Raw genomic sequence first — 18,746 nt, 5'->3', positions numbered from 1 at the left:
CACTTTCTTGCCAAGATTTAGATGAAAAGATCGATACTAGTTGTGTCTATGTTGTAAAGACAGAGCTAAAGGTAGTAGGCATTTAGCTTAGGTTAGCAGTTTAGCATGGGAAAACAGCTAGCCTAGCTATGTCCAAAAGTCAAAAATACACCCACCAGCACCTCTAACATTCACTAGTTAACACACTGAATCTTGTGTGTTTAGTAAGAAGTCTCTTTGCTTCCAGTCACTCAACTAAGCCAGCTATGATAATCTCCATATCTGAGGCGAAGAGATAAGAGTGGTCTCAATCTTTTCCCCTAAATCTCTGCAAAAAAGGTAAGAGTATAATGCTGAACAAGAATAATCAACTATTCCATTACATTTTCTGTACATTCTATGTATCTAGTTACCAGACGGCTAAATGCCAACAGATGGGAGCTCTCAGAGCAGCAAATGTAAATACTTTTAGTAACTGGGTTTAGACTGACTCACAGAAGTGTTACACTACATCAAAGGATGTTTGCAGCGTGAAAATGTCATGGATTATTTTGTTCACAAGTTAGACTTTGTTAATCCTCACACTTGTCCTGGTTGTTATTGTTACTGTGTTGCCAGAGGTCTCTCTCTGCAGCTGTTACTTACTCAGGCAGACATTGTCATGGAAAAAAGTGAGGAAGTCGTTGCATTGTTCCCTGTGGTTGCCACTCGCTGCGCAGGAGCACCACGGTCCCACGTTGGATGTGGAGTTGTCAAGGTAGTTGGGAGTTATTGTGCTTCCTGTAGAGACGAGGAGGGGGGAATCAACACAGTTCTGTATGATTACAGGCATATTAAACAGTTTAGCATACTCAACTAAAACCTCCCACATTACACAGTTTACAACACAATCACTGAATCTGACAGTGAGATCACATAAAGAGGAAGTAATCTCTGAATTTGGTGGCCCTGTGTCTTTTAGAGCAACGTTTGTCTTGTAAGCGTCTCATGAAATGTGCAGTTTTTAAAGAAAAACTGTCTGACTAAGAAGTTTAATGTCCTGACAAATTGAAGGTTTGAGCAGAATTCTGGCTGATTTAATCTTGTTATGCTTAGCCTGATTATGACCTTACCCTGATTACGATAATCAAATAAAGGCATTTACACAAGGCAATTTCTATCATCACAGTATTGCCCTAATCAGGTTAAGACTGAGTTATTGGTGTGCATGTTAATGCATTCACTGAGAAAGAAAGTGAGAGGAATTTCAAAAGCTGAACAGATGAAAGCGGAGTGTATAAAGACAGAGACGCGTACTGGCAGGTTAGTTAAGCAGGCAGCCTGGTGATTAAATGTTGACTCGTACAATCCTCGTTGCTGACGGGGCTCGACATTACTGAGCCAACAAAGTCATTCTTTATGTGTATTTACTGTTTCAAAGGAATGGGTGTTGAACACCAGTTATTGGAAACACAACTCTGATCTTTCCTGATATGCAATTATGTGAAATGTTATTTTGTTTGTGGATGTATTTATCATATACACGCATAAAAAAGAGACAGAGCCACTAGCCTATTCAATATCCTCCTCTTGATCTCTCAGTGAGTCTTATTTGATCATATAACAGATAAAGTCAGTTGTTCAGCTTTTCTTTTAGTTTGGGTTTCTAACGTGTATATCTGCCGGGGCAGGCAGCTTAGTGCGCTTTGATAAGTGCAGCAGCCCACAGTGCAAAGTCCAGGCACCATCACAGAGGTCTCTCAGAAGTATTCTTTTTATTCTTTTCTGCCTTTGGAGCTTTTCAGCAGGAAATGATTGGGAAGTCATTCTCTGGGTAGGGTAATATAGCCTTGTAGCTTGTATTTTTAAAAGAGGTGGGAAATAAAATTGCTGCACTTTGAGGCAGTGTGGCGAAAAAGTTCTGATTTACCTCCATCGATTTTCTGGGTCCCAGGCTTCCAAACAACAACACCTCAGAGTCTCACTTCCACTTCAGTTGTCTAGAATGGCCAATCACTGCTGCACAGCTTTCTGTCTCTGTCTTCCTTTATCTGTCTCCTTCAGTCCCTCACGAACCAAACAACTTTTTTCCCCTCTTTTTGCAGCAGTTCAGTGTGGTATTGTTGTCCCATAATGACGTGTTTAGACTGAGTGGTTTTTAACAACATTTTGTGCATTATGTGATCCTTTGTTAAGTTTTTATCTAAAGTACAATAAGCCGCATTTTACGCCTCTGCCTGCTCCCACTCATCGTCATGTCAGTGATAATTCTCCCAAAACAGCAGTCAATAGTTGTAGTTGCACTACTTACAATGCCAACGACTTGGCTGGGCACGCTGCAGCCACATTAATCAGCGCTCCATCGATCACTGAACTGTGCTTCTCATCACAATCCTTGATTCATTCTTTTGATTCCTGTTCAGTGCACTTGTCTGCTCTCCGCCTTCCTCCCTCTAAAACCTTTTTGTTCCCAATCCATCACACAAGGTGGGTGAGCCAGAGCTGGCACAGAAAGATTTAGTTCTTACCTATCAGGCCGGTGTACGCAAGTAGACATGCTCCGTAGTTCTCCTGCTTGCAGCCACTGGCGCTCTGCTCGGAGGGTTGGCAATCATACTGGAACTGTGCCCAGCGAGACCTGTGGGAGCAATAACATGCCATCCATCACTTACTCGTGCTTGGCTGCTGCACACATCGTGTCACTGATGGTTGGCCGGCACCGGTGCTTTCTCTCAGTGACGGGATGTGCATCTGAAACCCACAAAGCTCATCTGCCTACCCATACTCCTACATTAACTCCCTCCACCCTTCAAGATCTCCTGCTCTGCAGCACTTCAGGCCCACTCCAGTCACCCCTGGTGACATTCATCCCTCTTTTTCCTTCCTCCCCACTTTCCCCCGGCCTGTCATCTTCTGGAAGGCTGCCAGGCTGTAAAGAGTCAATGAGGGGCAAAGATAGGCCTTGGCTCTACTCTCTAAATACCGTGGGTGCTGTCTGGCAGGCCTGGCTGCGAGGAGATTAGACAAATATGGATCTTCCATATAAATACTTCCTTCCACAGCTGCTCTGCCTTCCCTCCTTCACCTTTCCTGCCAGCCGCCCAGACATCTAGCCTCATCATCATCATCGTACAAGGCTATCGCAGCCATCATATCGCATCATCGGCCCCCCGTCGACTGGCATTTGCTACAGGATCCCCTCAGGGCACCACAACTCCCCGCTCTCCCCTCGTTTGTCATGTCATTGTAATGATGTGCGCAAAGATCATAGGCTGCGCTAAGTAAAGGCATCCTCTGCAGGCTGCTGCTTAATGCCGGCTGACTGGTGTGGGATTGGCGGGCCGTGCAGGGGCCTTGAGACGCACCATCCATCGGGGCGGCGGTGGAGAATAATGCCTGATCGATAGCTGTGACAGATGAAGCCCTTTGTCTTCCTGACATTTGAAGAGGAACTAGATTAAATGCTGGCGACCATTTGCTGTCAGAGAGAGGAAGGCTGACTGGATGGGTCTGAGAACTCCATGTTTTCAGTCTCCAGTGACAGAAGGAAACACAGCCTCTGCATTTTAATGACCTGATATGACATTGTTAGCTTTCTGATTGGATGTTTACAATCAGTTTAAATTTGAAAGAAATATTTCTTTTCATCAGTGTCTCACATACACAGGGATATAACTCAGAATAAATGTGCTTATTTTGATAACCTCTTGTACACAGGATGATCCTGATGATGTCTTGGCTGCATGTTAATAAATGTTTCCTGAGCACTTTGGCAGGAAAGCCATGTGTGAATCCCAAGTGATAATGACCATTCTAATAATGACTATTTCACATGGCTGCTTGCTGCCTGGCTGCCTCCCCCAGAAAATGAATACAGAATTTAATTGAACTAATTAAACACAGTTAATGAGTATAACAATTGAATTAATTAAACACAGCTGACTAATTAAACCTAAATGAACATATCATACCAGCCAGACCTATCTTCCTAAATACACAATGCCATTTATTATCCTCAGGGAAAATCAGTGTGCAAGGCCATCACATCAACAAAGCACTTCATACTGAAGACAAGCGTGGTGAAGATACTGCTGCATGTTGTATTCAACTTGTAATCAACTTGCAGCAACTTCCTTGGATAAGTAATCCAGTGTCTGTCAATACCATGCTTAAAAAAAAAAATCCGAGTCTTAAGTTGAAAGTACAGTTTGATTTGAGGTCTTTTTGCTTGCTATGTTCATGTGCTGTAGTAAAGTTGCAGTATATGGATTCAGCATGAAGGCCTGCACCAGTGTAGCCAGCTGGGAATATACTAGCATTGGTCAGCAACAACATCTCTTTCAGCTTTCAGTTAGAATTGTAGCTGCTAACAGGACAATAAGCCACATCACACAGTTTATTCATGTCATACTTGTACCATCACCACCACCACCAACAACAACATCAACAACAACAACTCCTGGCTCATTACTGTCTCTTTTGTGAAGCAGTTAATGCTCTGACAATCAAGGTTGAATAAAAGTGAATTGCTCAAGACAGCTAAGCTTCAATAGCTGCCTCTCTTTTGGACTCTCCATTCTCTCAAAGTTGAACACTGTCAGGAAAGATTATTATTGATCAATGGTGCAAACCTGCATGTAAGATTTACCAAAGCAGAGTTTTGATTAAAATTAACTGAATTTTCCATGTAATTATTCCATGTTAAAGGCTGCACCTTATTAAAGCTGCATTAATCAATATTTATTACATATTAAGATTGAACAAACTAAGTTTATACAATAAGAAAATGTTTGTTCATGCAGAGAATTATTACCCAAATCTAAAGCTCAGTAGAGCTTTTTAGAGACTCTTAGTCAATTGTTTTGGTTTTACTTTAATGTTGTGTTTCAGTCTCATTTCTCTGATCAATCATGTTTCCAGGTCAGTGAGTCTCAGAAACTCATTCATCAGGTGGACACCAACATGGCTTCAAATGAATGCAAATCTGATCCATGTTTGTTGGATTTGCAAGTGGAGGTTAGTAACGCCAGTTGCCCCAGGTCTCACAGATTACTCCTCCAGCTTGCACAAGTCAGTTGTAGAATACCTGTCTGGTGTAAAAAGGCAGGGAGCTAAAGTAAACAAGTGACTGGTGAAGCTGAACATCTAACAGGACAACGACACCAAGATAGTTTAGTTTTCTGAGGAGCTGGCAGATCAAATAAGATGCTGGATGTGTCAGTAACCCTAGGCAAGTGTTTGCTAACAAGTTTAACTTAAGAACTCGATATCATGTATCAAAGCTTGTTTCTTTATTTATCTGGGAGTCTTATCTCTGCGTCAAACTGCCAAAAAACATTTAGTTCACTTTTAAATCTCGGACATCAAAGCTTCAGAGCAGCACTTGAATGCACCAGGACTTTCCAAATCAATCAGTGTTTGCTGTCATGATTTACCAATCTCAAGTGTCACTTATTTTGTATAAAGATAAAACAATAACACAAAACAACCAATATCTAATAACTATGGCATGCTTTGAAGAAGGTTCATGCAATGTGTACATGATTTGTGGTACCTGTGCGATAAACTTTCAAAGAAGCCACTGCAATTTGTCACCTCAGTGAGTCGACTGATGCCAACTCAGGAAATTAAGTGTAAAATGTTCTTGGCAGCAGGCAGCACGTAAGACAACATTTCTAATTTCTACCTGCACACATAGTCTGCCTTGCAGATCCGCAGCTGAGCCAGACAGTTGGGCTTGTCCTTGTCTTCATAGGAGCAGGACGGCACGATGGTTTGCCTCCGGCGCTCTGCGCAGGCCGTGTCGGTGCAGGGACAGAACAGCAGCTCGTGGGTGTAGTCAGGGGGAACACGGTCAAAAAACTTCCTCAGTGCCTTGTTGCACTTTGGTCGGTTACATGGCCCCGAGCGGGCTGATGGCTGGATGCAGGCCGAGACGTATTCTGTACGAAGCTTCTGACACGTCTCATCTATGTTACACGCCTTGGCAGCATCCAGGCAGCGGTTCACCGTCGTTACTTCAGACTCTAGAAGACACAAATGGGGGGCAGAAAGCATTTCATCCTTCTGTGTGGTTTGAGAAAATCAAATCCCAGGCAATGTTTACCAATGATTTCAAAGCCTAATTGGAGTTGGTATTGACTTGCTACTCTCACCTCTAGACTCAGATGCAGTGTTGCATATACAGATGAAAACAGAAATGTGTCTCTTGAAGTACAAACTAAACCAAAACGTTGATTATATGTAATAGGCCCCCTTGTAATGAATAGAACATGAATGGTGCTTAAATGTTGCATGAGCCCGGGCACTGGATGTGTTTCAGCTGAGGCCTAATGGCTGAATATTTCATTCTGCTGGGTTAATGCAGAGTGGCAGTGCTGAAAAAGCGGCTCCTCCATCTCTCCAACCGCACAACAAGGCCTGTAATTACTGCTCCTTCCCCTTCATCCATCTATCCATCTTTGCAACATTCCCTCCCTACATCTGGGTCCATCCCTGACTCACCTGTCTCCCTCCTTGCCTTGCCATCTTCCTCCCTCGCTGTGTGTGTGCTATTCTCTGCGCTGCCATCACCCCCACTCCATCTGTCTCTTCCCTTCCCCTACTCAGCCCTCTCCCTCTCCCTCTCCATCCACTCTTCCTCAACTTTGTCCATTTCTGCCTCCCTCAGTGCCCATGCTCCCTCTGACCTCTGCAGTAATGAGCCACCTCTGTGGAGGCAGTGGAAATCCCCTTTCATAACCATCTTTTTTTGGCTGCATTATTTCCCAGTCCATCATCGTGTGGTTTTTTTTCCCAAGTGACCTCCCAGTCGATACAGCCATGATGACACTCAGCTTGTCTGGCAGATAGCGCCGCTCATTAGTTTGTAAACTGCCTGTAGTTGTGTCTCCTGGTGAGTTCGGCTCTCACCAAGCTGTCATATAAAATATGAATGGCCTTGGAGAGCAAGCTAACAACCCATCACAAAGCATAGGTTATTCCCAACTTAACTGCTAAGCAGCCGAGGGGGGAGGCGAGGATAGGATCTGAGGACCTGATGGAACTGCAGGGTGGGATGACAAATTGCATCCAGTGGCCACATGAGTGGGAGACTGAATATGCACATAAGTTCTCATGTGAAATCCTTGTCATTGTGTTTTTTTTTAAAGCCATTATTTATTCAGAGGAGACTTGCTGAGCATGCATGCTCTTATCCAGGGACATCCTGCTTCACATTCATGCCTTACACACATTTACACCTCTGAGCTGCCCAGTATAACCAGTCCTGAGCTGTTCCTTACTGGAGCCACTTGGAGGCTGAGTGCACTCGTGCTCTAGCTTGTTTTCCAGTCACAGGCCTGGTTCTGTAATATTCATCATCACATAGCAAAATATTAAATGCCGTCTGTATTTGGGTAGAGACACAGTCTGCTGTTTTGGCTCTGGAACACCATCACAGTGAATTTGAAAACAAGGTGTCTGAGATTAAAGTACTGGCTTTTAGATTAAAAGGATTTTCCAATATTTGTTTATTAACTATTATGAGAGCATTTTACCTACAAGCTTCATTGTATTCATCAGTTTCATTACTTTTTCTAATGCTGATTGCTGCTACTTTAACCTTGTCACTTTGTTACTTCTGTGCCTTTCTATATTATATTTTTTATTTTTATTTTTCTATTTTTCTATTTTGGTCACCCCTGTTTTCTTGCTGCTGTAACGTGAATTTCCCACGAGTGGGATAAATAAAGTCTATCTAATCTAATCTAAAAATGTGGACATGTCATTGTCTAACTGCAGTGCTCTCTAATGTCTTAAATGGTCATGCCTGTAACATACCTCACACTCCTTTACCTGATCTCCCTGCATTTTGTCCTTTTGAATAGACTTAATAGTTAGTGCTTACTCTGAGGTCTGCTGAGTGTTGTACTTAACTTCTATGTCACTTTGGATAAAAGCATGTGCCAAACGAGTGAATGCACATGTAATTGGAATGGGAACATGTCCCCATTACTTTTCAAAATTATAGTTATTTTTGTCCCTCTTGCTTTTAATGTATTAATTTTCCCACTAAAATCTCTTGGATTGTCATCCTCTCACTGTCCACCCACTGTAGCGTCGCCTTCAATTATTACTCTGCGCTCATAACAATACAGTTAACAAGCAGCGGTAAGAAGTGCAGAGAGGGCTATACAGATTTTTGCCCTTGGTTTCGCCTCACAGGCTACATTAAAGCCTGTCCCTACCTCGTTGCTGTAGGTTGTTGGGGTCATACAGTACAGAGACTGAAGGCTACTACCATGGCATTTTATTACATTTCTGGGCATGACACTGAAACATCTTTTCTTCTTTTAGTGCAGGACAGCAGTCGCCCTTCATCATGGAGCCACCTACAAACCCTTCAGAGCCACTTTTCAAGCCTACACAGGGTGAGTATTTGACACTCAACAGATAGTTTTCAGTGGAGTATGCCTTTAAGAGTCTTTGAGTTTGGTCACATTCATACTGGAAGAACAATACAGAACCTGTGGCCTTTTTTTATACACAGTCCCTTGGCATGTTGCACTTTGCAGTAGGACAATGACAGGGAGAGAACTGCTACACTGTTTACATCAGTTTAAGGCTCTGCACTTTACCTTCATAAAGTGCTGGTTTCCGTATTGCTTTACCAAGTTTGTGACCAACTTGTTGCATTAGAGACCTAAAGAAAACAGTTGGTATTTGCTTTACAACCGTAGTGCATGAAGTAGAAAATCCTAGTAAGGAAAAACAATTTAAAGCACTCCTTGAAGCCAATGATGCATTAAAAAGCGTATTTCTTGGTGCAGAACATCTAATGTCTTTTAACAGAGGCACTTTCTTAATACCACTGACTTGACTTTGGTTAACTGATTAATTGGCAAAGGGTGAAGTACCCTGTTGTTGGAATACTCCTCAAAATATGATGAGCTGTAGCTGCGGCTTACATCTTTGAAAAGGGTCATTACTCTGTTTGAGGGAGAGATGCTATAAGGGCGGAAAAACATCCATTAATCATGTCTTTGTTGTTTTGGCAGTCGGCTTGTCGAGATGCATGGCATGGATGTCAACTTTGACCTCCTGTGGAGTCGCTGGAGTGGAATTTACGAGCAGGCTGTACAGTGCAGGTCTGGTGACGCTGTAATTCAAAGCAGCCTGAAACGAGTGGTGTCATTTTAATAAGCAGCTTATGTATGAGGTCACAGAACATATGATAAAGCGTGTTAAAGGGGACGTCCAGTGAATCGCAACTGTTTAGGCTTTCTCATCATTTTTGTGTGCATTCTTTCCCCACTTACATACACCCACTGTCTCCCACAAACAGGTGAGGACAGTTTATCCCATTTCCCTAATCTGTGATCTCACTCAATTATGCACAACAAGCCCATAGAAAATGAATTGGTTAAGGAGAGGAGGGTGAATGTTACCGCGTGCCTGATGATTTTCTGGGGATCATGAATGGTGCTGAGCTGATATCACCACTATAGTGCACTGCTGAGATTCATAGTGGGTTTGAAAATATCTGGCTTGGATGTTGTAGGAAGATCCATGACAACGAAGGAAGCCAGAGAGGAACTCTAGTGCACAATGGCTCTGCTGTGGAGGAGTATACGTCTGCTTATGCTACAGAGCAGATATACAGGAGAGGTGGTTGTGGTATGCCACAATGTACTGTGTTTTTTTTTTTCGATCCACATTAAATAGACATCCTGTCCTACTCCATCTTTGCTCTGAAATCTAGGTCTCTAAATGAGACTGAGCCCAATTTAAAACTGAAGTGTCAACATGAAGTATCATCTGTTACATTCTGTTATGTCGTTAACAGTCGTCGAAACAAAAAACAGCTCACCATCTCTACTACTTTAGATGCCACTGTTTTACCCACTTCAATTGAAATATAAATAAATAATAAATAGAATAAAATGTACCAACAAGAATTCAAATCACCAATTAAAGGAAGTTTCTGTTATTCTACAGCCTGGGTCTTATTTTTATAGTTTTGACCATGAATCCTGTTGGTTATGGTAACATCTTCACATATATATTTTTAACTGAGGGGTGTTAAACTAAGGACTTACCCAAGACCTCAATTTAACAATGTAAATCACTTGAATGCAGGTGAAGATTTATTATTCCCTTGGATCTTTAATTTTGCTATTTAAGGTTAGACATTGACAAAGACATAATGTATTATTTAAAACCTGTCTGATCAACTGACTGCTTGTGTTTCTAGCCCTTTCAGAGATGTCACTTCATTCTCAGATCTCAGAAATACCTTGATGAGTGAGATTATAAATTACCAATAGAAACAATGGCCAAACCTGTACAATGAACTGGAGTCATCTGTTAACTGGCTTTTACAGTGAGGTGGGCAGTAAACTTATTTCAGATGCCTTAAAGTTCAGATTGTCTTCAAGTAGAACTGAGTAGAACTGCCATGGCCCCTGATCTGTTCAGTAACTGTTACACAACCTGAACATAACCTGAATCCACCTCTCAGGGTGTTACACAAAACGTATCCTGAACTGGCCTCCTTCTCAGTTTACTGATGTCACCTTGCATTACGTCAGGTTTGAAATCATAAAACTTGTATTTGACACTGATCCCCCATTGCCATTAGGAGCTGCCAACATGCAAAACTACCTAGTGCAACTTTAATATTGTAAGGATGCATCAAATCCCATAATAAATATAATAAACATCATTTCTTATCAAGTTTTGAAAGAAATAAATAGTGTGAGACAGTGAGCTTCAACTCATTTTCTCCTGAGAGAGAATGATGTATAAGCTCAGTGTTATACATCAAAATGACACCATATTATATATCACAAGTGGATACAAATCAATTTTCCAGCAGATTCAAAAATAGAGGATTTATTTAGTGAAATATTTGCATTTCCAATATGAAGGTAATAGAGCAGCTATACCCTTACCATGTACTTGTTTTTGCACAGATGTCATTATATAATGTTGAAATGGTAAATTCATCATTTAAACAAACTAATTTGACTTTTGTTTCTCATATAGTTTTAGGCCACTCCTGTTCATCTTCATAAATACTGGTTGGGTTGGGAAAACACTGTGTTTAAATGTTTAAATTAAGCAGTGTCCTCCCTCTGAGCTGTCATTATCCACTTGTTCAAACTTTTATGCAATGGGAAAGACATTTATCATCATACGGTGAGACATGCATGAATGCCTTCCATACTAATCACTTCATTTAAGTCATTATTTAAGTTTCACAGCCTCTCCATCTCAGCCTCAGTCATCCAGAGTACAATTGCTGTTGGAGAAAACAAAACACTTGACTTTCTGTCCTCTCCAGTGGGAAAAAATGTAACTCCTCATTTGTGTGCAGCCTCTCTCTCTCTCCAAACTTCCAAAAAAGAAAAATGTAGTGTTGTTTGAGTAAACAAACCCGCTATGTCTGTCTTCCATTTTCTTTCTCTCATTTCATCTGTCTCTTTTCCTCTTTCTCCATCTCACCTCTTACCATGACTTTTTTCTTTCTTTTCTTCACACACTCTCCCTCCAAACCCCACAGTTTTGCTGCTTCCAGTTGCATTAAAATAAATAGGTAATTAATCTGTGCCTCGGGGGCTAACAGCAGCACATACCAGCCCTGCGGCTTGCCCACAGGCTCAGAAGCAAGACAGAAGCAAAGTGTGAGCTGTTACTCATCAAACACTTTGCAAACCCACCTGCATATCCACCTGTCTACTCTGTTCAGAATGACGCAGAATAATATCTCGATGTGCTCTTTCTTTCACAGACATGCCTTTTTTTTTGGTTGAATAGTAGACACTTTTGACTGTCTACATTTTTTTTGTGTAAGTGAAGGCAGCAGCAGAGAAACACGAATAGCGATCGAAGCTTGCCCACTTACCTGCGGCGATGGAGGCCAGGCGGACGTAGTCAGAGCCCCTCTCCTCTGGTTCATATGGGTAGCTCTCCACCAGGCTGAGTCCTGCCGACACAGAGGAGATGGGTTAGTTTCTGTTGTCATGACAACCCATAATAATGCTCTTCCTCTTTGTCATTTGCTGTATTTGTCTTTTTTAGTAATAGTTATATAAGACAGACGAAATGATGCAAACCACTTCCTGCGTGCCTGAATTAACCTGTTCGGGTCTTTGGGGCAAAAGTGGCCTCTGTGCATTGTGTATGTACCCTGTGTGGTGATTTTAATAAACACAACTTCATTTGGAAATGTATACCATGTGAGCACAACAACTGAAATAACAAAATGACTTCGAATGAGATTTTTACCCCTCTTCAAACACAAGGCCACAAAATTACCTCTTAATGCAGCATCTGTGGTGGTTCATATTATACTTCACAGGTGAAAAGTTCAAAACAGTTAACAGAGGCAACTGATATGCACTGAACCTGGGACTTTTGGAGCCCTGAGGCAGCTGCCCTTTTTGCCGAGTTCATACTGCAGCCTTAACTCTGTGGAGAAGAAATTAAACTCTGAAGTAAATGAACTATAATTAAACAAAAGTGGGTTATATGACGCTAAAAACCAATTAGCAGCACTTTCAGTTACATATTAAAGTGGCACTTAAACATCTAAGTTCTCAAAGCAGCATGAGGTTACTGAAGGAGCTGTGAAGAGGCTATATAATCTTTGTCCAAACTGCGGCATGCATTTGTTAATAAATGCAGCTTGTTTAATGAACCAAAGTGAAGGGTCCTGAGAATCATGTGTTACCTTGTGTATGAACTGTCTTATATATTTGTATTTGACTTGCAGGATACTGCCAACCTTGTTCTACTGTTGCCCTAGTTTTCAATTGTTCTGAATATTAAAGGTATATGCTAAATGCTCACATTTGAATGTAACTGTACCAAAAATAACAGGGCTAAAAGTGGGAAATGACAATGACAGTACAAAGCACAGAAGCACAAATGTGATAAAATACAATGAGTGTGGATGAAACAAAAGGAATCACAGCCTCAGTCTGAACTATTTTTGACACAATAATCACTCTTTTCATTTTTCACCTAGAGTTTACCGTTGAGCCATCTGGAGGCGGACACCTAATTCGAGTGTACAGGGGCGGCATACACTTGATAATCCCAATAACATACTGTACCTGCTCCAGCCCACCTTCTGGGAACAGAACCATCAGATTCTGTGGGTTAATGCCAATCTTACCGTGCAGCACAGACTGGTGCAGACTCCAGTAGATGCTCAGGCAGTTCTTCTCCTTCTTCATGCCTCGTTTACATTGGCAGCCGTGCAGAGGGGTGGACAGCAGTGCCGTCATGGCATTCTCACACTGGTTTCGCGCCCCGGGCCCCAGCTTCACACTGCCGTCCCCCGCCACACACTGCCTGAGGGTGCGCAGTCGTGGGCTGCAGGTGTCGTCGCTGGAGCAGGTGTCTCCGGCACGCAGGCAGTCCCTCCCGCCCACAGAGAGAGCCATACGTGGGACTCCTACAAGATCGAGACAGACAGAGGACAGGTTAGTGTCATACTGTGGCCCCCTATGATGAGAACTGAGCAGGAGACTGGTATGTGAATTACTTGTCTGTACAAGAATTCACATTAGCCAATATATGCCCGGTCATGGCTGGTATTGTGTAGTTGTCATCGGTTTCCGGGTGCACATTTATACTCAATACTGAACCCATTCCAAAGATTTTTGTCCCTATCGATCATTTACACCCAAAAACATGGAGAATAAGGCCCAAGTTCAAAAATACCAGAGTTATCCTTTTTAAATGTGAATTTATACTTTGCAAAAGTTTGGTTTTTCCTCCTCTGTTATGACAATGAGAGATTCACTGTGTGAAACTGTGTGAGTGTTTGGTCATGTGACAATGATTCACTGATTAGTGTTTAAGACAGCCCCATCAATACCAGAAATTAGCATAGATTAAAATATAAATTCATATAATATTAAAAAAATATATAAAACACAAGCTATGTGTCGATGTGTGTAATTTTCTGCCCCACATGTGCCAGTACCATGTAGGCTACTGAACAGCTGTATGTCCAGCAAAGGTTTGTCCTTATAGTTTGATCTGTGCACCTTGGTTTCAGGTTTGCATGTGTTTAATTAGTTAAATGAATCAATTTTTGCACTTTTTACAAAGCAATACTTTGTTAAATAATCCAAATTCAATTTAAAAGGACACTACAGTAATTTAGTTCTGCACTTGAATAAACATAGGACTCACAAGAGACTGAAGGCTGAGGCTGAATTTTAGTCCCTATGAGTATGAGTCAAAATGTGTAAAATTTGTGGATTGCTCTTTTAAGTGAATCAGAATTTACTGGTGAATGAATGTGAGATTTCATGATCCACTGAATCATTGCTAAAATAATCTAAATTGAATTGAATTTAATAATTGGATTACTTTTTTACATCCTGTCAGAAGTGATCAAACTTCATCAATGATGCATCTCACTACTGTATTTCAGCATTTTAAAATTACATTCATAAACCCGAGGGGGGTGCTATATTATTCATGAATTCATACAGTTGTCACATGGAATACATCTGACACTGCTGACTGGATTTTGATGAAACTTGGGGGGATGATGCATCTCTCCAATACATCCTGACATGTTCAAAATTACACTGAAGTGTTTCAGTCGCAGTCAAAACAAAGTGTCATATTTGTTACAGAGAGGCCCAGAGATGGGCTACATCATTTGTGGGGTGGGGGGGGGGGACGTGTTTACTGTTGTCTTGTTTTATGTGGCACTAATCAGATGCAAGCTTTAGTCCCCTGAAGACAGCAACTGCTAGCATATTCACAGCTGTCTAGGAGCTCTTAGACTCTTGAAAACGTAGTGTTTTTTATTCCATCTGTGTGTCTAGTTTGGGATAACAGACACGTTACTGTAAACAAAATACCATATTCTACGAGTAACAACAGGGACAACATCTCTAACTGAGACTCAGAACTTAAAATAGATCCACAAAACTGCCCTGCTCTAAACTCTAAACAGTGGCAATGCTAACATGCTGATGTTTAGCAGTTGTAATGTTTACTATGGTCACCATCTTATGTTAGCTAGACAAAATGCTAACATTTGCTAATTACGTCCATCTGAGGCTGATGGAAATGTCATTAGCTTCACAGGTGTTTGGTCATAAAGTATTAGATAAATTTCAATTTCAATTTGATAACAGTGGTAAATAAAAAGTTAAGGGATCATTAAGTTATTACAATTTATCCTAAAGGGGAAACAAATATCTGTACCAAATTTCATTGAAATCCATCCAGTAGTTGTTGAGATATTTCAATCAAAACCACAAATGTCAGTGTCTTGGTGACTCTAGAGGATCATAAAAGTTGGGACACATTGTCTGGGCACTGTGGATATCTGTACCAAATGTAACAGAAATCCATCCAAAACTTGTTGAGATATTTCAATCTGAACCAAAATGACTGACATTGCTATCCCTACAGAGCTAGTATCTTGGCTCAAAATGATTCACTAACTTATCAGTGGGTCAGTTGGCACAACCTCATGCTGTGCAGCCAAACTTTTTTCAAAAACACACAAACTTTATTTTTTGACTGATGGAGAGCCCAAAGTTTTGCAAACATACTAAATCTGTCAAGTTGGATTTTGGTGAAATGTCTCTAAAATGATACGCAAGACATCTAGAATATTTCCATTTGAGGGAAGGTGAAGCCATAAAAAAATGGAGTCTTGGGTACAAACACCATATAAGTACAATGAAGCTGGAAGAAGCTGACACAGAATACATCTAAAATACTGTCAGACGGGGTTGAATAAGGTGATTTTTAACTTAAAACTATAACTATTTACTGCTCTCTTAGTATTTTAGAAGGTATCTAAAAACTATACAAAGTGATAGAGATTAGAGTTAAACAAGAAGAATTTGTTCCCCTCTGCAGGACAGATTCCCAGAAATCATGTCTAAAAGCATTTCTTTGTCACTGACTACTTCATGAGACTTTCTGTGTGGCGAGTTGTTTCAGTAATTAAATCTTAATCAAATTTGATTCCATCACAGCTCAATCTAGTGATGAGGAGTGAACACAGTATCCTGATAAAGGCAGGAGCTTGCTAATTTTCCACCGACGGACTGACAAAACTGCCAGAATTCTACATCTCTACATTTGACTCGAGCTGTAACTCAGAGTAACTCTCCCTGGGTGACGTGACTTTAGAGATGATCAGATAAAACAGACAGGGATAGAGCATGCCTGAATCAGGTTAACATTCTTAGCTAAAGCCTGCTGCACTGGTGGAGAAGAGGGGTTGACTGCCATGTGCCCAGCAGGAGAGTTCTCAACCTTTTAGAGGAATCAACTAATCTTGCAGCAAGCTGTCAATAAAAGTCTAGACAGACAGTGAGGCAAGAAGCTTGTTGCTATGGGTTCATGATGTTTGTGGATGCTATTGAGAGAAAACATCTGCCACTCAAGTGAAGAGCTCATCTTCGCTGAGGTCTTGACAGGCGCTGCTTAGTGCACCACAAAATATCCCCCTCCACAAGTCATTTATTCCACTGTAGAGTCTTAAAATCTAACATATTTTATGTAAAGCAAAAGGAGGGAGAAATAAATGCAGGGTGAGATAATGTCATTAGTTTCTGATGCAAATCAGCTCCACTTGAGAGTTTTCTTGGATCAAGTGGTGGTACCTTGAAAAAAGCGGAGGAATCCGCCTTATGTCAAGATACTTCACTGGCTCTGAGAAAACTCTTTAAATGCAGATTTGCATTGGAAATACACAATATTATCTTACCCCTGTGGTAGTTTTCTTCACTCCGTTCGAGAGAAACAATATTTAAACATATTTTGAGTCATTTCTTTTGCCAAGTGTGTGGAACTGCAGGTGGGAACAGATATGTAGGTGGTGTGCGTGGGTGTTCTGATACGGAAGGTGGAGCACAGAGGAACCTTAAAGCTAGGTTTGTCTTCCCTTGGCTTCAAGGCAAACGAAAAAAGCCCCTGGTGAGCAGCTGCAGCGCAAATCTTATTAAATTGCAACTAATCCAGTGTGGAGAGAGGTTTGATATTTGTCTGAGAAATTAAGCAGCACTCCAGATTGCAAGAGATAACTGTTTGCCTGGAAACAGAGCCGCTGTGCACCGGCAGTTCAAAGAGAGACAGTCAAAACCAATTAGGAGAAATCAGTTGCCTTGTCATTCAGATTCGTTCCATCCTATATGCCTTCCTGTTTATCCCACTGAGGTAAATAATCCATTTGAGCTCTCCCTCCCTCTCTCTCCCTCTCTCCTTTTTGTTTCTTCTCTTTGTTTCTGTTTCTCTGATTTCTTCTCTGCTTGCGTCATCATTTCCACTTATCTCTCTGTTCTCCCTCCTCCCCTGCTTTTCTGTTTGTTCTTTCATTTTTCCCTCTCATCCCTCACTCACACACGAACGCACTTGATACAGTTCAAGGAGCAGATTCTGAAATTAAAGGAATATTCTCAAAGAGGAGGGTTTCTCAAAAACAAAACTTAATTATCTTTTCATTCCCAGGATCTTGGGCTTCATTCTTTTAGCTAGAAACAAAAACAGCCAGGACAAATATGCAGCATCTAAACAACTGAATGTTGTTTTTGTTGACGGTGTGGTGGGATATGAATTGAAAGCAGCCATGATCTTGCAAGCATATACACATGTTGATTTACAGTTACAGCTAGTAAAAAAAACTTTTAGACAACAGTGGGTGAGATTATTGTGAATACCTTACAACAAACATGAAATAACTACCTTTTTACCCTTCTCTGTTCATCTCAGCTCGGTCCTCTGCTTAAATGAAACAGATGTAGAGGTGGTGACAGATCTAAAACTCCCCTCATCTCATCAGGTGGCTGCTCACGTCTCTCTGCCTCCCGACCTAAAACCCAGGCTCCTCTACAGCCATCAGGCATCAGTCACTGCCATCAGCTGCTAGCTATCTGCCAACAAGGGAGCGCTTCATTTAAAATCTATAAGAGCTGCTCCACTGAAAGCACTGCATTCCTGTTACGTCACAAAAAGTGAGCTCAATAAAGTTTTACTTCTCGATAACCGATGGTTATCACTGTAAAAGTTCCTAAAATGAATGATGGTGATAAAACTGGGATGGGAACAGATATATCGATGACAATGAGAAAATGAATTATGTGTTTGCATACAGTAAGCCTGACTCAGCCTTTTTTTTAATACAAGTCAATATCCCAGAAAAAAACAACAGTAATAACTTTACTGCTCATTCATCTTTAAAGTTGTGTTCCCTAAAGAGAGAAGAGTGTGGGACTTATATTATAATACCACTGTTGGATTATAACCCTGCTGTGTTTTTAATATTCATGAATTATTGTAACTTTCTGTTCATTATTTGGAAATGTTTTTTTTTTCACACAGACAGCTCTTAATGCACCACTGGCTGCCTGAAGAGGGGGACCGTTTTTTTTTTTTTTTCAAAACTGAATTGCCAACCAAGGTTTCCTCCATTTTGTATTTTTTTCTTTTTTTGATAAGTTTTATCTTTTATTGGTAGACAGCTAGGATGGGCTGCTACTCAGGTTAGTGCTGAAACAAATATTTGACATAGCGATTGATTTATTAGGCAAAAAATGAATATTAATACAGAACATCTCTGGGTTTTGGAGCAAAACAAACATTTTGAACAAATCACCTTGGGCTCTAAAAAACTGTGACTGGTAATTTTAATTTCATTTTATGGATTAAATGCAACCCTGTCTTCTTCTTTTCTTTAAACAGCCTGAGCACATCAATAAATAACATCATCATGCTTGAGTTACTACAAACTGAAATTGTATTGCTGCAAAAACATT

At 41.0% G+C, this 18,746-nt stretch overlaps 1 protein-coding gene across 1 annotated transcript in view; it reads right to left on the bottom strand.

Moving 5' to 3' along the window:
- gfra4a (GDNF family receptor alpha 4a) overlaps positions 1-18,746 on the bottom strand; it is a 116,447-nt gene that overhangs the window by 16,678 nt on the left and 81,023 nt on the right. The window contains exons 2-6 of the mRNA XM_018666276.2: positions 13,121-13,402; positions 11,846-11,926; positions 5,645-5,984; positions 2,487-2,596; positions 625-759 (exon numbers count right to left, since the gene is read on the bottom strand). Coding sequence (XP_018521792.1) covers positions 625-759; positions 2,487-2,596; positions 5,645-5,984; positions 11,846-11,926; positions 13,121-13,402 — 948 coding nt within the window. The remainder of the gene's footprint in view (positions 1-624; positions 760-2,486; positions 2,597-5,644; positions 5,985-11,845; positions 11,927-13,120; positions 13,403-18,746) is intronic.

Source organism: Lates calcarifer, linkage group LG19 (assembly GCF_001640805.2).
Source record: "Lates calcarifer isolate ASB-BC8 linkage group LG19, TLL_Latcal_v3, whole genome shotgun sequence".
In the NCBI taxonomy this organism is placed as follows: domain Eukaryota; kingdom Metazoa; phylum Chordata; class Actinopteri; family Centropomidae; genus Lates; species Lates calcarifer.
This window is presented reverse-complemented; position numbering and strand designations above follow the sequence as displayed.